Source organism: Balaenoptera acutorostrata, chromosome 11 (genome assembly GCF_949987535.1).
Source record: "Balaenoptera acutorostrata chromosome 11, mBalAcu1.1, whole genome shotgun sequence".
Lineage (NCBI taxonomy): Eukaryota > Metazoa > Chordata > Mammalia > Artiodactyla > Balaenopteridae > Balaenoptera > Balaenoptera acutorostrata.
In genome coordinates this window covers 10,762,365-10,785,077 of record NC_080074.1, presented here as the reverse complement: position 1 = coordinate 10,785,077, position 22,713 = coordinate 10,762,365, and the positions used below count along the sequence as shown (strand labels likewise).

The following is a 22,713-nucleotide window of genomic DNA, read 5'->3' as shown; positions in this document are numbered from 1 at the left end:
TCTCCCATCCACAGGAGGCGTGCGAGCGCAGCCTGGCGGAGATGGAGTCTTCGCACCAGCAGGTGATGGAGGAGCTGCAGCGGCACCACGAGCGGGAGCTGCAGCGGCTGCAGCAGGAGAAGGAGTGGCTCCTGGCCGAGGAGACAGCAGCCACAGCCTCAGGTGAGGTCCCCGGGCAGGAGCGGCACGGTGGGGCCCGGCCCCTGAGCCTCCAAGCAGAGGCTCCTCCTGACTGGATTCGGGAGGCCTGTAAATTAAGAGGTGAGGGCCTGGGTGCCAAACTTGGGGTGAGGGCTCAGGAGCCCCTAGATCTGGTCTCTAACCCTGCTTGCAAAGAGGAAACCGAGGCAATAAAAGACCCCAACTCACAGATTGTGGGTTGTGACTCCTCTCCCTCAGGGGCCTGCGGCCACTGGGAAGCCCCCCTCAAGCCACACACATGCCCTGAGCTCCAACTCCACGCCCAGGCCCGTGCCGTGTGCTGGGGAGAGACTGCTCAGCCACAGACGCTGCTCTCATAGGAGTGCCGTCTCACTGGGCATGTGGGCCGGACCCTGGGGAGAGCAGGGAAAGGTGTGAGTATTTACCAAGCCCGTTACTCACGTGAGCAGCCTTAGTCCTTGCAGTGCCCGAGGGAGTGAACCCATTTCACAGATGAGGTAACTGGGGCTCAGAGAAGTTAGCGACTTGTCCCAGATGGCATAGCTTGGAGGTGGCAGAAGCTGACGTGGGAGCTCAGAGCACTCTGACTGCAAAGCCATTCCCTGAACCCTTCCCTCTGCTCTCCCAAGTCAGAAACAGGAATGCCCAAGATGCTGGCTAACTCTCCCTCTCTGTCCTCTGCACACCTGCTGTGTGTGCCTGGCATCCTAGACACTTTCATAGGGTTTGCAGAATAATGGAAATGATGAAAGAGGCCACATGATCTGGAACTTAACCACCTGCCAGTGCTTCAAGCACTCAAGCCCAGGGCCCCTCATCCCAAACCCTGGGGTCAGTGCGTTTTGCATTTTAGAAAGATAACCTGGTATGTATATTAAATATCCTCTCCCAGCAGGGTCTGGGCTTCACCCTGAAATCTAGCACTAAGGTTTTGGCAAATTTTGGAAATTTCTCAAAGTCACACTTAAGTGGGATAATCATGACCACAAATAGCCTTGTGTCCGTTCAGGTTGGGGATTGCCACCAAAAGAGTTATAAAACACTTTCAGTGTTCAGAGCTTTTGGATTTTGGAATTATGGATAAGACTATGAATGAGGGCTTGTTTAACCTTCACAACAACCCCGTGTGAGTGTGGAAAGAGACTCAGTCCTTGGGGGCTCACAGCCTGAAAATAAACCAGTGGGGGCCAGTGTCTGAGTACTGACTCTGTGCCATGCGTTGTTCTGAATGCTCTACACCTGTCTCCCAGCAACCCACGAGAGGTGCTGTTGTCATCCCTGTTTTCCAGATAAGGAATCCAAGGCACAGAGGGGTTAAGTACCCTGCACAAAGTCACACAGATTTGTACCGACCGCAGAGCCTGCGTTCTTGACCACTAGGCTGGGCCAGGCAGATGGACCTTGTTAAAGAACCTTCCAGGCTCTGCAGGGAGGACTGTGTGGGGTCTTACCAAGAAATCACTAACAACAAGAGGTACCAGTGGTCAGACATTGAGATGTCTCCCCAGCAGGGTCCATCAGACAGGCACTGTCATCCTCCCTTGATAGACAGGCTCAGAGAGGTTGAGCAGCTTACCCAAAGCCACTCAGTCCATGACACAGCCCGGCCCAGTGCTCTTTGCATACCACTCTCTGCTCCTGTCTCCATATGGAGTCCCAGAGGAAGTGGAGCTTGTTGCTGCTGACCCCTCCCCAGTCTCCCTTCCACCTCTCTGCCCTGCTTCCAGCCATCGAAGCCATGAAGAAGGCCTACCAGGAGGAGCTGAGCCGGGAGCTGAGCAAGACACAGAGTCTCCCGCAGGGCCCGGATGGCCTCCAGAAACAGCACCAGTAAGATGGCAATTGGGCCCTGCGGTGTGGGGACAGGGGCTCCCTCTGAGCCAGGGGCCCAGCTGTCCACCCTGCTGATTGTGAGTGGGGGACCTGTGCTAAGACCCCTGGCGGAGGGCATGTCAGTTTGCCCCCAGCTGAGACGCCCGCTCCGGTCACATGGCACCGGGAACAGAAGCAGCGGGAACTCAGCCAGACCCCCACGCCAGTGCACACGGCAGTCCTCAGGCCCCTTCTTGTCTAGCCAGTCTCAGCCTCCACCCTTCTCTTCCCCTCTTTAGTGTCTCCTAGAGCTGGGCTACAGTATCAGCCAGTAGGTGCCCCCCTGCCACGGAATGTTGGGGCTATGGAGGCTTTAGAGATGGGCTTCTCCAACCCATCCCCTCATAGAGGAGGCGCCTGCAGCCCAGAGAGGCTGTCACCAGTTCACAGCCCCACAGCTGGCTGAAGGCAAAACTAGGGCGGGAACCAGGAGCCCTAAGCTGCTTTGAGTCTATGTGACCTGACCCAGCTTGGCAGAGGGCGAGAGAGCCCGGGCCATCCTTCCCCTCCTCTGCCCTGGGCAGGTCAGATGTGGAGGCACTGAAGCGGGAGCTGCAGGTGCTGTCAGAGCAGTACTCGCAGAAGTGCCTGGAGATTGGGGCCCTGACGCGGCAGGCGGAGGAGCGTGAGCACACGCTGCGGCGCTGCCAGCAGGAGGGCCAGGAGCTGCTGCGCCACAACCAGGTGGGCCTGGCCCCGCTGGGGTGGGGGTGGGGCGTGGGCATCCCGGGGCCCCTGCACTGACCATCCCACCCCTCCCAGGAGCTGCACACCCGCCTGTCCGAGGAGATTGACCGGCTGCGCAGCTTCATCGCCTCACAGGGCACTGGCAACGGCTGCGGGCGCAGCAGTGAGCGGAGCTCCTGTGAGCTGGAGGTGTGTCCACCCCTTGTGCCAGGCCGCCCAGCTGGTTCTTGGGGCCTGGGTGTGGGGAGTGTATCCAGACAGGCTGGCTCTGCCCTGTAGCTGGGAGAGGACAGGGCAGCTAGGAAGGACGCCTGCTGTGCACCCAGCACTACTGGGCTGACTGGGTTAAAGCCCTCCCATGGTGGATCCTGCCACCCACCTGCTGTGTGACCATGGCAAGTCACCTCACCTTTCTGAGCCCCAGTGGCTCATCTATAAAATGGAGCTAGCACCTCCCTTACTGGGAGAAGCCAGAGTGAAAAAATGTGTATGTGATCCCAGGGCCACCCTAGCCTTTTGTTGTATTTAACAAAAATTTATATACAGCTTTACTCTGTGGTTGGCACTTCTGTAAGCCCTTACATCTGCTAATTCATTGAGACTTCCTAACAGTCCTATGAGAAAGATGCCATTACTGTTCCCATTTTATAGGTGAGGAAACTGAGACACAGGGAGGTCAAGTATCTTGCCCAAGGCCACATGGCTAGTCAGTATGGGAGCTGGGATTTGAACCAGGCAACCTGGCTCCAGAGTCAAAGCTTTTAAGCCTCCTTCGTCCTGGCTGAACCTGTCTCCTCCTTGGTCAGGTCAGGGTAGCAGTACCTGCTCATCAGGGTTTGGGGAGGGGTTAATGAGGAAGCCCAGCCCACTCTGGTTCACACTAGGGCCACACTAGGGCCACACTATGGCTTCTTTTCGTGCTCTTTGCCCTGAAGTGGAGGGCCTGGCGCTGTGTTGAGGCCATAGCAGAGGTGACCATAAGCTACCCACTCACATGGTATGGACAGGGTGAGAGAGCAAGGAGAAATCACAGAGGACTTCCTGGAGGAGTCTGCTCCTGGGGACATGGGTCTTGGTGCAGGTTGGGAGCTGCATTCTAGGGGCCTGAGGCAGAGAGAAGCCATGCTTCAGGGGTGCGGTGAGCCAGGGTAGCTCTGGCCTCTGGCTCTGCGTTAGCCTGGCATCTGTGACCCCAGGTGCTGCTGCGAGTGAAGGAGAATGAGCTGCAGTACCTGAAGAAGGAGGTGCAGTGCCTCCGGGATGAGCTCCAGATGATGCAGAAGGTGAGTCCCAGCCGGCCAAGGCAGGGTGTCTGCGGGGTGGGGAGCCCCTGGATCCAGCTGTGTCCCATCTTTTGAGCACCTGCTCTGTGCCGGCCACTCCTGGCCTCATCAGGCTCTCCCCGTGCCTCCCCCACGTAGATGTCACTATTCCCATTTACAGACAAAGAAACTGAGGCTAAGAAAGGTAAGTGACTTGCTCAAGGCCACATTTGCTTTTATTTAGTCAGAAAATATTTATTGAGCACCCACTATGTGCCCAGCACTGTGCTGGGTGCTGGGTGACAGCCGTGGACAAGACCAAAACCCCTGCGCGTGTGGAGCGTGCATTGCAGTGAGGGATAAGCCGTGTTGCTGGGAGTTGGGGGACCAGGATTCGGGGCCCAGTCTGGCCCACCCTTGGTGCCATGTCCCTTTGTCTTTGACACCGCTGCATGTTGGTGGCTCTGAAGTGTGTGTGAGCCAGACTCATGGAAGGGGCCCAAGCACTGGGCCAGGCTGACCTGGTTCTCCTCCCAGCCACTCACTGCTGTGTGGTCTCGGACAAAAGCTTCACATCTCTGAGCCTCAGCTCTCATCTTGAATGGGATGAAAATGACGCTGAAACCTGTGTCACTGGGTGGAGCTGGGGGCCATCTAGGGGGACCACCTGGAGGGAGGAGGCCATGGGGGCAGTGGAGGGGCCTGGCTGCATTGCGCCGGCAGGTGGGCAGGGCCAGGAAGGAGGGCTTCGTGCCCTCACAACCCCTTTCCGCCCCCCAGGACAGGCGCTTCACCTCGGGAAGGTACCAGGACGTGTATGTGGAGCTGAACCACATCAAGACGCGGTCGGAGCGGGAGATCGAGCAGCTGAAGGAGCACCTGCGCCTCGCCATGGCCGCCCTGCAGGAGAAGGAGGCCGTGCGCAACAGCCTGGCCGAGTAGAGGTGGGCGCCTCGGGGTGGGCGGGGGTGAGGCCACCACCTGGAGGCCTGGAGGTGTGAGCTCAAGGCTCATCCGCACCTGACTCCCCCTGCCATCTGGGCCAGGGCACTTCCTTCTCCTAGCCTCCGTATCCCTTTCTGTAAATGGGGACAGTGACACCAGCAACTCGGGGTTGTCGTGGGGATCTGTCAGGCTCAGCCAGAGGCTGCTATGTAAACTTGAGCGTGTTTCTTCAGAGGCGGACCAGTGAGTTCAGGGTCTGATCTTCGCCCTGTCCCCGCCATGTGACAACGGGTGCTTCTTAACACAGAGCCACAGCCACAGTCCGAGTAGTCCACACCCCTCCTCAGAGCTGGCAGTGCCCTAACTGATCTGCCTGGGCTTGGGTGGCAAATCCGGTGTGGTCACCCCCTCATCAGACCCAGCAGCACAGCACACATCACTAATCACCCACAGCGTTCCTTCCTCTGTGTTTCACACCCCAGACATCACTGGAGGCCGTGCTCTGTCCTACTTCTTCTCACAGTCATCCCTGACTTGGCAGGGTTTGAAACATTTTTATGATGCCTTTTCCTACTGCCCTGTCTACCTGGAGCTTCCTCTTTCTAACACATCCTTGGGGACCTCCTAAGGCACTCGGGAGAGGCCACCCTGTGGGCCAGGCTTGGGGAAAAGCCCGGAGGAGAGGATCTGGCCCAGCCTTTGGGGCCGAGAGGTATTGGAAGGACCTGCCAGCCACCCTTGCCTGGCCTAAGCCAGACTCCCACACTCTTTTTTTTTATTGAAATGTAGTTGATTTACAATGTTGTGTCAGTTTCTGGTGTACAGGAAAGTGATGCAGTTATATACAGAAATACATACATACATTCTTTTTCGTTATATTTTATTACAAGATATTGAATATAGTTCCCTGTGCTCTACAGTAGAACCTTGTTATTTATCTATTTTATATATAGTAGTTTGTATCTGCTGATCCCAAACTCCTAATTTATCCCTCCCCCCACCCCTGCTTTCCACTTTGGTAACCATAAGTTTGTTTTCTGTGTCTCTGTTTCTGTTTTGTAAATAAGTTCATTTGTATCATTTTTTTTTAAGATTCCACATATAAATGACATCATAAGATATTTGTCTTTCTCTGTCTGACTTACTCCACTTAGTATGATAATCTCTAGGTGCATCCATGTTGCTGCAAATGGCATTATTTCATTCTTTTTTATGGCTGAGTAATATTCCACTGTATATATATACTTTATCCACTCATCTGTCAATGGATACTTAGGTTGCTTCCGTGTCTTGGCGGTTGTAAATAGTGCTGCTGTGAACACTGGGGTGCATGTATCTTTTCTAATTAGTAGACTCCTCCACTCTTGTCTTCTAGGTCCTCATGGTCCAGCCCTGCTGCAGACCCCCAGCCCAAGGGGACCAATCGCCCTCCTTCCCTGCTGGATGGACGTCAGAAGCCAAGCTTTCTCCCCACCCTCTGTGGGCCGCACATGCACTCACGCCCACTATACACACACACACACACACACACGTCCACACACATACACATACACACGCACACTCTCTGCGTATCTGAGCGCGCCCCTAGCACTGGGTCTTACCTTGCACCTTCTTCAGGATTTTATATGTGAAGAGATTTTTATATAGATTTTTTTTCCTTTTTTTTTTTTCCCCCCAAACACTTTATACTTTTTAAAAAGCAATTCCTGGTGGCGTGTGCCTCTAACACTGGCTCTCCCTGTGTCTCTAGACGCCTGCTTGGGCTTCTGGGCCCACAGCCCGGCCCGGGGTCTAGCGGAGGCCCAGCAGCAGCTACGGCAGGGTTGACTCTGCTGGGAGAGGCCGGGAGCCAGCCACCCTCTTCCTGCCCTACCTCCCACTAACTACTTCCTGCCCTGGGGGGACCCACTCCCTGGGACTCTGGACGGAGGGACAGATGGACAAAGGGAGCCAGCAGCTGCCCCCATGGCCCCACCCCCTCCTCCGAGGGGTGCTGGGCATGGATCTGCGGGGACCACCCCGTGCAGGCGTTTCTCTCCTGCTCCGTGAGCCTTCGTAACTTAATAAAATGTTCCGGCAGCTCTGGTGTCCTGGGTGGCTGGGCAGGGAGGGTAATGGAGGTTGGGGTTTCTTAAAGTGGCTTCACCACCCGCCCCCCCCAGCGCTCCACCCTTCCTGAAGGGGTAGCATGTGGGCTTCTGAGGGTGGGGTTGAGAATCTGGTTCCTCCACCAGGCTTTGCAGCTCCACGTGGGGTTTGCAGACCAGCAGGAACAGCAGTGACACCAGGGAGCTTGTTAGAAACATCAAGTCCAGGCCCCGCCCTGACCTACTGAGTCAGGATCTGCACTTTAACAAGGCCCCTCAGTCTGAAAAGCCTGGGAGTGGGCGGCGGGCCCAGCCTTGGAGGGAGGACTGGAGCTGAGGCTTTGCCGGTGATTGACCTCGGGCAAGCCACGCCCCTCTCCAGGAGCCTTAATCTGCTTCTCCATCAAATGGGTACCTTTCAGCCCCAGTACTATATTGAGGCTGTGCCCAGAGGGCTTGTCCAGCCCTGGCAGGGTTGGGGGTGGGAGCAGTGGGCGTGGCCACCCCAGGCCCATCAGGCCAGGAGGCTCATCCCTGCCGGCTGGCTGTGCTGATCGTGGCCCCACATGGGGCTGAGAAGAGGCCCCAGTTCCAGGGTACTGCCGGGGCTCTCTGATTTGCAGGGCTGTGGCGAAGGTGATGAAGATGAGGGGACAACTTGAGCCAGCCCCACGCTCTTCCCATCAACCCTCGGGCACCTCCTCTGGGCTGGGCACTGCGTGTATAGAGTTGAACAAGAACTGGCCCTACCCCGCACTGAGGCCACAAAAACAGGTCACATTGGGTTGGTTCCCGGAAGGCTGTGGGAACCCAGAGGAGACCCCCAACCCAGCCTGCAGGTCGAAGAGGGTTTTTGGAGGTGGCTTTGGAATATGACTTTTCTAGATGGAAAAATCAGGAAGGGCATTCCAGTTCCAAGGGAACAGCATGAGCAGATGCCCTGTGAACTTCCCTGGTATGTTCAGGGAATGACCTGCAGGGGAGTAAGCTTGTGGGGTGTGGGGGAAATGTGCCCCATTCCCCTGCCAGTGATGGGTTTAGGAATGAGCATGGGATGGGATGCAGTTCCAGCCAATGAGATGCCAGGGAAAGTCTTGGTTGGGGTGGAGGGCTGGAGGGGATCATCTGGAAAGGTCTGCCTTGCTCTTAAAAAGGAGCACAAGGAGGGAATTCCCTGGCGGTCCAGTGGTTAGGACTCCACGTTCTTACTGCCGAGGGCCTGGGTTCAATCCCGGGTGGGGGAAATAAGTTCCCACAAGCCGCATGGCGCAGCCAAAAGGGGGGTGGGGCACAAGGAAGGGAGGCCTCTTCCTCCCAGCCTTTGGACACCGTTGGATGAATTCCCCACGTTGCCACCATCTTGCCTCATTAATATGCTAAAAATGGCCAAGCAGAAAGAAAGAAGAAACAGGACCCCGAGCCATCAAATCACCCAGGCTTGGCACTGCCCTGCCTCAGGACTTCTTGTCTCATTAGGAGCACCCCATGGGCAGCCCCAGTATCCAGCTGGCTGAGTCCAGCGCCCTGCCCATCCTCACCATGCTCTGTTGTCTCCCACCAGCACCCCCAGACCTCCCTCGAGTCCATGCTCTGTCTTCATGACTCCCTCAGCCCAACTCGGGCTGCCTGTGTAGCACCTGGGCTATGGGAAGGTCCTCACCGGCTCCCTCCCACGCCACCCTCTCCTCAGGCAGGGCTGCCTGGACAAACCAAAAAATCAGGCCAACCTATGAACAGGTGCCCCACCTCAACCATTTAAAAACAATGAGAGATCACTTCCACCCCACCCCTCTAAAAAATAGCTCAAATTAACAGGACTAATGATACCAAGTGTTTGAGGATATGAAAAACGAATTCTCACGAACTGCTGGTGGGATGTTCTTGGTACTAGCACTGTGAGAAAGTGTTGGCTTTTTTTTTTTTTTTGGCTGCACCGCGGGCTATGCGAGATCTTAGAAGTCCCAGCAGTTTCTTATAAAGTTAAATACACACCTACCCTGTGACCTAGGATTTCTACTTCTGCATATACACCCAAGAGAAATGAGTGCTTAGGTTTATAAAATGACTAGTACAAAAATATTCATATCAGTCTTACTCATAGTAACCCAAATCTGAAAACAGTACACATGGCTATCAACAGTAGAATGAATAAATAAATGGTGGCATATTCATACATTAGAATACTATACAGCAATAAAAAAGAATTATTAGGACTTCCCTGGCGGTCCAATGGTTAAGACTCCGAGCTCCCACTTCAGGGGACATGAGTTCGATCCCTGGTTGGGGAACTAAGATCCTGCACGCTGCGAGGCACGGGCAAAAAAAAAAAAAAATTACTGCTACATGCAACAGCATGATGAGTCTTCTAAGACATAATGTTAAGTGAAAGAAGCCAGCCTCAAAAAGTCCATTTACAGGAAGTTCAAGAACAAGCAAAACTGTCACTATGGTGATAGTCATCTGGGCTCTGGGTAGGGTGGGGCACATTGACTAGTGGGAACTTTCTGGGGTGCCAAAAATGTAGCATATCTTGACCTGGGTAGTGGTCACATGTAAAAATTTGCCACTTTGCACACTTAATGATTTGTGCATTTGTGTGAATCACATCTACTTAAAAAAAAAAAAAATCCAGGGTTCCAGCAGGTGCCCAGGTGAGGCTCCTGGGGAAAACCCCAATAACCTGTCACACAGGGAATTTGGCCAAAACTACAAGGTTTGGCTACTAGGTCTGGCCTCAGACAGCCAAGTATGTGCTACGGAAAGAGCACAGAGTGGGGTATCAGACAAACCCATCGGGGTTCAAACCCCAACTGCTGCCTCCAGCTGGCTACATGAATCTCACAGAGTCACATCCCTCTGTGGGCTTTATTTTCCCGTCTCTTAAATGGGGACGATAATGTCTACCACAGAGGGTTATTCAGGTATTAAATTACCAACTGGTTCAATGATCTATTACTGTGTAATCAACTACCGCAAACTTAATGGCTTAGAAAAACAGTTTTTTATTATCACTCCTGGTCCCGTGGATGGACCAGGCTCAACTGGGCCATTCTCTTGGTGTCTGTTTTGCAGTTGCAGTCAATGGTGGCTGGGCTGGACGTCCAAGACGGCTTCTTCATTCGTATATCTGGTGCCTCAGCTGGGATGAAGGTGACAGCTGGGGGGTCACAGGACAGATGTCTCCCTTTCTCCATGTGGCTGCTTCACGTGGCTAGCTTGGGCTTCCTCGCAGCATGGCAGTCTCAGGGCAGTCTGTAGTCCAACTTCTTACATGGCAGTTCACTTCCCTTAGAGAGTTTCAAGTGATGCTGGTGGAATCTACAAGCCTCTTATGACTTAGACTTGGAAGTGCTGTGGCACTGCTTCCAATCACATTAATCAAAAACAAGTCACTGGACTTCCCTGGTGGCGCAGTGGTTAAGAATCCTCCTGCCAATGCAGGGGACACAGGTTCGAGCCCTGGTCGGGGAAGATCCCACATGCCGTGGAGCAACTAAGCCCGTGCGCCACAACGACTGAGGCTGCGCTCTAGAGCCCACGAGCCACAACTACTGAGCCCACGTGCTGCAACTACTGAAGCCCGCGTGCCTAGAACCCGTGCTCCACAACAAGAGAAGCCACCGCAATGAGAAGCCCGCGCACTGCAACAAAGAGTAGCCCCCGCTGGATGCAACCAGAGAAAACCTGCGCGCAGAAACGAAGACCAAATGCAGCCCAAAATAAATAAATAAATAAATAAATAATTAATTAATTAATTTAAAAAGCAAGTCACAGGGCCAGCCCATAGTCAAGGGGAGGGGACAGCCCCTGATCATGGATGCTGGGGGGTGATTCACTGGGAGGTAGCTTTCTTCTCTGTGCTCCGGCTTCTCCACCTAACTCTCCACCTCCTCCTTTTCAGTCTCCTGAGAATTCTCTTCTTCTGTCCTGCCCTCTTATGTTGGGGTTCCCCAGGGTCTGTCCTCAGCTCTCCTGTCTTCTCCTTCTACATGTTTTCCTGTGACAAGCTTGATCTCTGTCTTTGATCTCTTGTCCTTGGCTTTTGTCTGTCTCCAACCCAGGCCTTTCTTGGGAACTCCAGACCTGGGCAACCTCAGTCTCAAGGCTGCTATCAAGGCCCTGTCTTCCCTCCAACTTGCTCTGCTTCAGTTATTTACAAGAGGCCACAATCAGCACAGAGGATGCAGCAAACCCAGCCTGGGAGGTCAGGGGAGGCTTCTTGGAGGAGCGGGGCCCTGGAGCTGAGCAGGAACTAGCTAGACTAAGAGGGTGGAGAGAGTATTCCAGGTCAAATGAACATCACATTCAAAGGCACTAGATGGGAAAGGAAAGCCCATTCGGGGACAGAGCAGCTGGGTTTGGCTTGAGTTTGGAGCGCGTACAGGGATCCAAAATGAGGCCAGAGGAACAGGCCAGAGCTAGAATTCAATCTGCAAGTAGGGTGGGGACCCTGCGTCCAAGCTCTAGCTTCATTCTTCTTTTTTTAAAAAAATATTTATTTATTTATTTGGTTGCGCTGGGTCTTAGTCGCAGCTTGTGGGCTCCTCAGTTGCGGCTCAAGGGCTCCTTAGTTGCCACTCACCAGCTCCTTAATTGTGGCATGCGAATTCTTAGTTGTGGCATGCGTGTGGGATCTAGTTCCCTGACCAGGGATCGAACCTGGGCCCCCTGCATTGGGAGCGCAGAGTCTTAACCACTGCACCGCCAGGGAAATCCCTCTAGCTTCATTCTTAACCCAGTGGGGAGCCATTGGGGAGTTTTAGGTGGGCCGTGCCCTGGCTCAGGACGGAGGTCTGGGCAAAGACGGGGCTGTGGGCGTCATCAGCACAGGGGGTTGGTGAAGGCTCTGAGTTGGTCTCAGGGTGGTAAGTAGCAGGGTGGGGGGCCGGGGGTTGGAGAGGAGGACAGGACCCTAAGGAAGAGCAGTAAGTAGGTTCCCAGAAACCAGAGGGAGCGGATGCTTTGAGAAGGGAGTGGCCGACTGGGGCTGGGAGAAAAGGCCCACCAAGGGCCCACTGAATTTCGCCGGGCCACAGAGGGTGGGGAGCCATGAGGGGGACAGAGGCTGTGAGGGGAGGACAGAGAAGTTGTGTCACTTCCTTGTCACCTTTACTCTTTACACCTTGTCAGACTTCACTCTGGCTCCTTTTTCTAAGGCCTAGAGCTTCAGTCACCCCAGGCCCACCCCATCCAGGGGCTCTGGGACCATCTCACCCTCAGCTCCAGGGACCTGCAGCTCCTCTGGGAAGGGGGGACAATGTCACCTCAGAAGGCACTAATGATGCAGACCCTCCCCTCTCTGTCCCACGACGCCTGAGAGAGGCAGGATGAGGAAGGAGTAAGGGCTGAGGTCAGCGGCGGGGGGTAAGGGGACCAAGACAGCCCTCCATCCGTATCCTAGCTCCTAGCTCTGCAAACTTGGGCAAGTTATATAAATTTTCTGTGCCTCAGTTTCCTCATCTGTAAAATGGGGATAGTAGTGCATACCTCGCAGGAGTATTGTGAAGCTCAAAAATGAGCCAATACATATAAAATGCTAAGAAGAGTGCCTGGGACAGAGTAAAATGCAGTTAAAATGTTAGTTGTTCTTATTGTGGTGGTTGTTATTGTTATGGGGTGGTGATGAGGATTAAATGAAATGATGGAAATAAAATGCATGGCATGGGGCCCAGAATACAGTAAGTATTTCAAAAACAGGAGCTATTATTTTATTATTATTAGTCAGAAGTCAGCCGGCTGTCCCTGCCCCCTGCCATTCCCAGGAGACCTGGTTAAACTTGGTCCAAACCCTGACTCCATGGCCTGTGAGAATCCAGTCCTCTTCCCCCCATTTTGGCAGATTCCCACCTGTCACTTTTCAGGGCGTCCTGAGACTTCCCTTCTCTTGGGGTGGGATGTGTTGCCAGGTACAAAGCCAGACCCCTTCAGGGGCTCTATGATAAATCCTCTGGAAAACAGTGTCCTATTAGCAAGCTCTCACCAACTTGCCCCTGCGCCGTCTCGACCCCGGCAGGTGGGGGCAGCTGGCAGTCTGGGAGGAGCCCAGCGTGGCCGCGGGGTACTGCCCGCTCCTCCTCTCCACCAAGCCCTGGGGTCGCTGGCTACCCCTTTACCACCCTTGGATGCTACTGCTTATCTTTGTCCCCAAGCCCATGCCTCATTCTGCATTTTCCCCGGTCCCCAGCCTCTGATTTTTCCCCTCCCATCCAATCCACACACCACCACTGTGGGTTTTCTAAAACAGGGTTTTCCCTTTGTGAAACCCTGCTCTGAGCCCCGCTGCCCTAGGATCAAGTATTGGCACATGAGCCCCTGCCCCTTCAGGATCCCTGGGCTCTGGGTTTCCACTCCACGTAGGCACCTGCAGCTCCTAAAGATGCCCAGCCAGGCACTGGTCTGTCCTCACCCCTCTCCTCCACATGCACCTGCCCACTCCCCGCCCCTCCTCTGGGAGACCCAGTAGAGTCAGGGCTCAGATCAGTCATCACCTGCCACCTCCAAGATCCCCCAGATGGGGCTAGATGCCCGCTCTGGCTTCCACAGCCCTTCTACTTGACATGTTCTCTCCACATGGCTCCCCGAGACTGTGAGCCCCGCAAGCCAGGGACCAGCTCTGATTCACTTCTGTTTCCCCAGGACCCAGCACAGAACACATGGAGTCTCAGTATGATGTGTGTTTGTTGATTGACTTACTGACCGACTGACTGACTGGAAGTGAATGACTACCCAGCCAGGCACCCTCCAGACAGGGCACAGCCACAGCCTCAGCCTCACCCCGACGCCAAAGGGCAAAGGGCTGGGTCTCCCCGTAAATCAGCCTGGAAGCCCAGCAACCAGCCTGAGGTGCTAGGAGCTAATGGCAGTTTCTGGCACATGAAAGAGCCTAGGCTGTAACTGTGAGTCACCCCTGTCATCCCAGTGTCCCATCTGACTTTACGAGCGGACTCTGAGGCCCGGGAAATGAGGAGCTCACATTGAGGGAGCTCCTGCCGTGAGCAGACTTTTAGACAACAACTCTTTGAAGTGCTGAGCCCATTTACAGAGGAGGAAACTGAGGATCAGAGAGGGGACATGACTCACCAAGGTCAATAATTCAGTGAGTCACATCACGGCATGTCTGGCTCCAGCGCCCAAATCTTCTTACTCAGGTCACCTGCCCAAACAGAAAGATATCTACCTTTTGTGGCGCACTTATTGTGTGCCAGGTCCTGGAATAGGCATTTGCATTCATTATCATCTCCTTTAGTCCCCTGAACAGCCCAGCGAGGGAGGTGCGCAGTTACCTCCATTCTATAGGTGAGGGGGCTGGGACTCAGTAACGCAGAAGTCACAGAGCTGGAGTCCAGGTCCATGGGTCTCATAGCAACAGGGGCTTCCCAAGCTGACCAATTGGAAACTGCCCAGAGACCATTGGAAACTGCCCAGAGACCAGGTGCCCTGGGTCCCTTCCTTGGGGCATAGGTTTGGAGGGAGGTCTGGGTGCACCTCTGTTGGGCTGACTTGGATGAGTCACCTCCACACTCCTGCCTCAGTTTCCCTAGTTAAGCAGATCAAGAGCTTCCTCCCAAGGGGGCTAGGAAGGCCGGAGGCCCCTAGAAAGGGCAAGAAGGTGCCTGAATTGTTGCCTCTTCACCATCCGGCAGCTCCAGTCTCCCCCCTTTGTCACGAGGGGTGCCAATCACACCTTCTTCTCAAAGCCCCTGAGCTCTTGCAGTGTGGATCCCTGCCTGGACCTCCAACCCTACTCCCTGAACTCCCAAACCAGACCCTCCCCAGCTCTGGGCACCCTGGACCCAGTCGGCCACTCTCTCCAAGCTCCCTTGTGGTTCCTCAAGGTCGTGGTTCAACGAGGTCAGTGGCCATCTCTGTGTCTCCATCTCCCCCATCAGGGCGGGGCATGGAGCCTGCATCCCAAAGATGCTCATTTGGCTTGGCCACCCACTGGCCCGGTGACCTCAGCAGAGGCGTCTCTAGCTTCAAGAGGGGGGCAGCTGGCTGCACTGGCAAGCAGGTGTGAAAGGTGACTCATGGTGGGCACACTTCACCAGCAGTGTGACGTTGCTGCATTGTTGAGGAAGAGCCGAGACGGTCCTGCCGAGAGACCTTCACCTGGGACCCAGCTGGCGGTGACCCTCAGGACTCCAGCGGATTCTCACGTTCTCCCATTTCCTTAGGAAGACAGGTTTGGAGGTATCTCTGGCCCCACGCCCAGGGTCCCCCCATAACCCAGGCCCCAACCTCAGGCATCCTCTCTCCCCTTCACTCACTCCTTCACTGATCCATTCATTCAGTCAAAGTCTGTGCCTGTACGAGAACATTCATGGCCGCATTGGGAGTAGGAAGTGTTTAATAAATTCCCTACCATGTGTGCCAAGCAGTTATAAAAAGCAGTGAGGACGTTCTTACATGCTGATGCGGAGAGATCTCCAAGATGTGCTGTGAAGTAAACAAAGCAAGGTGCAGATCTGGGTGTGGGGCGTGCCACTAGTTATGTAAAAGAAGAGAAATAGGGTTTCCCTGGTGGTGCAGTGGTTAAGAACCTGCCTGCCAATGCAGGGGACACAGGTTGGAGCCCTGGTCCGGGAAGATCTCACATGCCGCGGAGCAACTAAGCCCGTGCGCCACAACTACTGAGCCCGCGTGCTGCAACTACCGAAGCCCGCGCGCCTAGAGCCTGTGCTCCACAACAAGAGAAGCCACCGTAATGAGAAGCCCGCGCACCGCAACGAAGAGTAGCCCCCACTCGCCGCAACTAGAGAAAGCCCACGCGCAGCAATGAAGACCCAACGCAGCCAAAAATAAATAAAATAGATAAATAAATGCAAAAATACGAAAAAAAAAGAGAGAGAGAAATAACAGTTGGTATGGTTGGCGTATGTGCTTAGAGATGCTCAAAACCTCTCTGGAAGGAGTCACACACGTGCACATGCTCATGCACACGTGTGTGTGCCCACACACATGAATGCACATGCACACACACAGCGTGAGAAAACGCAGGGGGAAGGGGGCCCTGGACATGCAAGAACCTGGAACAGCGGTTGCCTCCGGAGCGGGCTGGAGGGTGAGTGACAGGGGTGGAGGGACGCTTATTTCAGTGTTAGATGCTTTTCTGAATTGTTTCCCAGGGGTGTGTGATAGCTAATCGCAAATAAGTAAAAGCTTAAAAAATAATAAAATTGCCCCAAAGGAGCATGGTATGGGAACGACAGAGCTGAAGCCAAGCCCGGGGTTCAATTTCTGGTTCTGCTGCGTACTTGCTCCAATCACCCTCTGAGACCTCGATTGATAAATGGGATTCAGTGAGGTCACAAGGGCGCCACTTCCGCGCACGCCAGTCACAGCGGCCGTGCCCACCGAGTGGCAGCTGTTATCATTGCTGTTAATGTCCTGGTCAGACCTGTTCCAGACACCTGAGTGACACAGATGTGAAGGACACACCCTCACTCCAACGGAAGACAGCGCCAGGGAGGGCCAATGTTGCAACTGACCCAGCCAGAGGAGCCAGGGCCGCCTGGGGGAAAAGGTGGCACCCACACTGAGTCTCCGGGGATACGTAGGCGTCACCAGGAGACAAAGGCCGAGAAGGGCGCGCCAGGCTGGGGGAGCAGGGCAGGCACACTTGGAGCCACGCCCCGTAAACAGAGTTGTAGACGCGTGCTGTCATGAACACCTGTGTGCACTCCCGCCCCATACTGTTCACTCCCACACACGCTCCCCTGCTCACACTTCCAGCCTGCGCAGGGTCCACACATGCTCCAGGGGCTTGCAGGTGGGCCGAGCGTGGAGGCAGCTTGAGGCTCAGGGGTGCGGGCTGGGGACAGACTGCTGACTACCTGTGTGACCCCAGGCAAGTCACTTAACCTCTCTGGGCCTCAGTTTCCTCACTTCTAACCTGGGAATAATAACAGTACTGACCTCGTCAGGATGTGGTAAGGATTAAATGAGGCAGTTCCTGTAGGGTACTGAGAACACTATTCAATACATATTCACTGTTATGATTTCTAAAACACACTCAATGATACATTAATATCATTACATTGTGTTCATATTTCATAGACTATGTTAATGTTTTACTAGATGCATGCCTAGTGGCATTCATTTATATGTATTTTATGTACACATACACACAAGCCTGTAGGCATGCACCACACATCTCATGTATGCCTACAGGCTTGTGTGTATGTATGGATACAGCACACTCAAACACACACACACCTGTCTGCACACATGCACCCTCTTTACGTGCCCACTTCACCTCTGCCCTCTCCTCCCAAGTTAAATATGTGCACAGGGCAGTGAGGCAGGTGGTCTGAAAGGTTGCCCCAGCCTGAACAAGGCCAGTCTCCCAGGCCCCAGCTGCCCTGTCAGACCCACTAAGAGTAGACCCAGACTGATGAGAGGCCAGGAACCACGTTCCAGAGCCACTGAATCAGAGGCCACTGCTCTGGATGGAAAGAAGGCTCCAGGGTCACGGCCTGTGTTCTCAGCCTGGGGGCCCCTTGAGGGCCAGCCGCGTCAGTGTCCCTGCACTCAGTGCAGTGCCTGGTGTTGAGCAGAAGCCCCATCTCTTGGCGAGAGTTGACTATGTGAACAAATGGTTACCTATTGTATGAAACTGAGAATAGAGTTGTCCTGGGATTGTGTATTTCATCTTCGTCTCCCCTCTGAACTGTGAGTTTCATGAAGATGGGCTTATGTCTGATTTGTCTTTGTTCCCAACACCCAGTTCAGATTCTGGTAAAGACTGGTCATCAGTGAGTGAATTAGTTAGGATATGTTTGGCTGTGAGTGACCATAGAGTAGCTTAAACAAGAAAGATATTTATTTGTCTTATCTGGAAAAGTCTGAAAGGAGGGATCACAAGCTGAGCTGAGTCAGAGTGTCTGGGATCCAGCCTCCTTATATATTTATATCTAGGACCTAGACCCCATCCTACACAGCCTTCATTCACAAATGCACCTCATGGTCCAAGATGGCTGCTCTAGTTCCAGTCAACACATCTGCATCTCAGTCAGCAGGCAGAAGTGAAGTGAAGAAGTGGCAAAGGGCCTATGCCAGCTTTCTCTTAAGGAAGCTCTAGCACAACACTTCTACTTGTATTCCTTTGGCCAGAACTTGGTCATATGGACATTCCTAATTGCAAAAGAGGGTGGGAAAGGCAGCCTCCATTTTGGGTGGCCATGTGCCCTAGCCAAACATCAGAGGTTATGTCACTGTGCTCTAAGGGGAACATCGATATTGGCTCCACCATCATCAGTATTTACCAACTCAACTGCCTAAGATTCAGAAAGCAACTTGGGAATTCTTTGTCAGGCTAGGGACACAAAAACTGTACTAAGGAAAGAAGGGCTCTAGTTGTATCCCAGCCTGTACTGCCTGTGCAGTGAGGAGATGGCAGTGACTTCCAGCCAGAGCTCAGAGGAGGCTTTAACCACACAATGGTTAAGGCCGCGTGCTTTAGCGTCCAGCATGTTTGGTTCTGGCTCCAGCGTCTTTCACCTGTGTGACTTTGGGCACATCCCTTAACTTCTCTGAGCCTCTGCTTCCTCATCTATAAAATGGGAATAATCATCCCTGTCTCAAAGGAAGATCTTGAAGATACAGTGATATCATGAACACAAGGCACTTAGCACAGTGCTAGGCCTTGAGGGGACCCTCTGAAAACCACCTCTGAGAGGAGAGGAATGGGGCCACTTGATCTGGCAAAAGTCTTGGGGAACTGGGATAGGGCTGGGGCTCAGGCACCAAGGGACCTGGAGTTCTTTGGGTACAGATGGAACCAGCTTTTTCACCACTTTTATTTTGTCCCATCTAAGTTTAAAAAATTGTTATTTACTATACAAGTGAAGTAGGTTAATTTTTGAAAGTGAGAAAAAGCAGATGAGCTAAAAGAAAAAAGAATCATCAGTAAACCTACCTCCTAGAAGCTAAACTTAAGTTGTTGAATATCCTGTCAGACTGTTTTGTAATCCTATGTGTACACATAACCACTCATACTTATATACTTCTTTTAATGTAAAATGTATATACCTTTCATCGGGTCACACTACACATAGGCTACTTGAACTCCTCAAAATGCTAAAAACTACCCCGCTGAAATATAACTTTTACCTTTTGACATATCAACGTCTTTTCATGCCAACAAATTGGAGAGCTCCACCATCATTCTTACTGGAACGATAAGACCAAGATTTATTCCACAGGTCCCTCTCTGTTTCACATATAAGTATTTTCCATTTTTCTAGGGTTAAAAATAATGCTGCAGGGACTTCCCTGGTGGTCTGGTGGTTAAGACTCCACACTCCCAATGCAGGGGGCCTGGGTTCGATCCCTGGTTAGGGAACTAGATCCCACATGCCACAAGGAAGATCCCACACACGGCAACGAAGATCCCATGTGCCACAACTAAGACCCAGCGCAGCCAAATAAATAAATTAATAAATTTTAAAAAATAATGCTGCAGGGCTTCCCTGGTGGCGCAGTGGTTGAGAATCTGCCTGCTAATGCAGGGGACACGGGTTCGAGCCCTGGTCTGGGAAGATCCCACATGCCACGGAGCAGCTGGGCCCGTGAGCCACAATTGCTGAGCCTGCGCGTCTGGAGCCTGTGCCCCGCGACGGGAGGGGCCGCGATAGAGAAAGGCCCGCGCACCGCGATGAAGAGCGGTCCCCGCACCGCGATGAAGAGTGGCCCCCGCTTGCCGCAACTGGAGAAAGCCCTCGCACGAACCGAAGACCCAACACAGCCAAAAATAAATAAATAAATAAATAAATAAATAAATAAATAAATAAGAAAATCCTTTAAAAAAAAAAATAATAATGCTGCAGTGAACATCCTTGTACAGAAACATTTGTGTGAATTTCTGGTCATTTCCTTAGGCTAGATTCCTCTAAGTGGACCTCTTCCATGTTTTAAAAGTTCTGGTCTCTCAAACAACCTACATTCAGAAATAAGAGATTCCTCTGTTTAAAAAAATTAAGGAAAGCCATATGGAGCTGCCAGTCAAAGCTTTGCATCAACAGGAGAAAATCCGCTGTTCCCACATTGAATTGACATAAATCTTAGCCAAAAGTAAAGACACAACACATTTGTGAGTCTCTGCCGCCTTATTGTGGGTAAACACATCATTTCCGTCCAGGTGATGAGATACCAACAATGATGATAACAACTAATGCTTAAACTGTGCTGAGTCGGGACTCCCCTGGTGGCGCAGTGGTTAAGAATCCACCTGCCAATGCAGGGGACACGGGTTCGAGCCCTGGTCCCAGAAGATTCCACATGCCGTGGAGCAACTAAGCCTGCATGCCACAACTACTGAAGGCCACGTGCCTACAGCCCATGCTCTGCAACAAGAGAAGCCACCCAATGAGAAGCCCATGCACCACAACGAAGAGTAGCCCCCCGCTCGCCGCAACTAGAGAAAGACCGCACGCAGCAACAAAGACCCAACACAGCCAAAAATAAAAATAAATAAATAAATTTTAAAAAAATAGGGCTTCCCTGGTGGCGCAGTGGTTGAGAATCTGCCTGCCAATGCAGGGGACACGGGTTCGCGCCCTGGTCTGGGAAGATCCCACATGCCGCGGAGCGACTGGGCCCGTGAGCCACAATTACTGAGCCTGCGCGTCTGGAGCCTGTGCTCTGCAACAAGAGAGGCCCGCGCACCGCGATGAAGAATGGTCCCCACTTCCCGCAACTGGAGAAAGCCCTCACACAGAAACGAAGACCCAACACAGCCATAAATAAATAAATAAATAAATAAATAAATAAAATATTAAAAAATAAAAAAAAATAAAAAAAAAAAAAACTGCGCTGAGTATGTGTCTGGCACTCTTCTAAGTGATGTATATATAATCATATCACATTATAATATATATAATACTATAGATGTTATATATAATATGACATATAATTTGTTATAAACATATTACATATACACATATATATTTATACACATATATATACATTCAGTCTTCATGAAAACTCTGTGAGGTAGGTGCCACTATTATCCCCAGTTTACAGGGGGAGGAAACTGAGACACAGAAGGGTCAGCTTGCCCAGAACCTCATACCTGTAAGTGGTAAAGCTGGGATTTGAACCCAGACAACATGAATCTATGGTGCTTGGACCTCACCACCACGCTAGACTTTGTGGACTTCTAGTGGGTCAATGAGGTCCTCCTAACCCTGAGTTTCTAGGAGAGAGCACATGAACCCAGAGAGGGTTACCAAACTATTTTAGGTCACACAGCAGTTTCAGGGGCTCATCCCACCTGCACTGTCTCCTAAGGTGTGTTTAAACGCCTTCAGTGCCCGTGGGAAAAGTTTCCTGAACCTTTCCAGAGAAGCTGCAGCGACCCAGAGTTTATACCCCCTCGGGTATAAACTGCCAAAGTGCCAAAGTGGCACTTTGCTCTCCACCCCAGCCAGCACCAAAGCATGTTTTGAGCACTTGCAGGGAGGGATGCCAGCTGTGTTTGGGCCCCAGTTGGGCATGGCCCTCGCCAGAGAGCAGCCAGGCGCCGTGTGCGGGCCCTCCTCACCATCCTGGGCATCCCAGCCTCGGTTCCATGTTCCTTTAGCCGCTGGTGCTGGGCAGGGTACCAGTTAGGGTATCTGAGAATGTGGTGCATGGAGCAGAAAAATAATATTTACCCATCTATCTAGCCACTTTCCAGATATAAGAGATTGTGATTCCAATATTTTAGAATTCTAACATAAGTGAGAATTCTAATATGAGGACTGAATTCTTAGCTTCCATAATTTCTCTGAATTCTTTGATTCTAGAAGTCTTTGCCCTTCATTCCCAAAAGCTGTGGCCAAGGAAGGCCAGTGCTCCTTCCTCTGGGCAGTCAGGGAGTGGTTGCCTAGAAAACATCAAAGTGCTGGAAGGCAGCTGGTTTCGGTCTCTCAGAGCGAAGGGGCCGCGATCTATGTACTTTGCCATCTTTTCCTGGAAACTCTGGTTTTGTTTGTGTTGCGTGTTGCTCCCAAGACGCCCTAGTCCCCCCTGCCCCCACGCAGGGACCCCTTTTTATCTCCTCGTCCAGGCGGGTCTTGCTCATGTGAAGGGCCCCCAGGTCAAGCTCAGCTGACCACTTCGATAGCAGAGCTCGTGCCCAGAGGTTAGGAAAACAACTGCTGCTGACCTTGGGTGTTACTGCTTTTGACAAAATAAATACAAACAGACCCTCCACGTGCCCTGGGCTTCAACAGCAGGGCCTGCACTGAGTGGCAGAAGCAGGGCCTTGGATTTGGGGGTGGGGTGATCCCGGCTTCTCCCAGACTCCCACCTCTAGGGGCTTCCTTGACCCTCCAGGCTGTGGCTGCCCGTCCAACACTTGCTGGAAAAGACACAAGCCCTGAGTGTTAGGGAGGATGGACCGGCAAGTCCGGCAAGGAAGTGGTCCCAGAGCAGTGCTAAGGGGGAGACTCGGGTAAGATCACAGGCGGAGTGAGGACTGGGACTCCGCCTCCTTGATACCACCCACGTGTGAGAGCTAAGCTCTGTGACTAGGGTCCTGGTTTGGCCTCATCCTGGCCCTGATGTGGGATGAGGGGTTGAGTAGAAAGGACTGGCTCAGGGGTCTGGAGCGGGGCCGGGGCCAGGGCAGGGCAGGCAGCACACGGTGTGAACTGTGTGTGCCCCCCAGACAGGCCTGCAAAGGGTCTCTAGCCCAGAGATGCTGAGGGCAGAGG

General features: G+C 52.9%; 1 protein-coding gene across 2 annotated transcripts in view; it reads left to right on the top strand.

Annotated features, from left to right (window-relative positions):
- The window catches only part of TRIOBP (TRIO and F-actin binding protein), a 57,010-nt gene extending 50,003 nt beyond the window's left edge, over positions 1-7,007 (top strand). For both annotated transcript variants that reach the window (XM_057556422.1, XM_057556420.1), the window contains 7 exons: positions 15-162; positions 1,890-1,992; positions 2,559-2,718; positions 2,797-2,910; positions 3,918-4,004; positions 4,764-4,927; positions 6,304-7,007. In XM_057556422.1, the coding sequence (XP_057412405.1) occupies positions 15-162; positions 1,890-1,992; positions 2,559-2,718; positions 2,797-2,910; positions 3,918-4,004; positions 4,764-4,925 (774 nt within the window). In that variant the 3' untranslated portion in view covers positions 4,926-4,927; positions 6,304-7,007. The remainder of the gene's footprint in view (positions 1-14; positions 163-1,889; positions 1,993-2,558; positions 2,719-2,796; positions 2,911-3,917; positions 4,005-4,763; positions 4,928-6,303) is intronic.
- Positions 7,008-22,713: the final 15,706 nt, after the last annotated feature.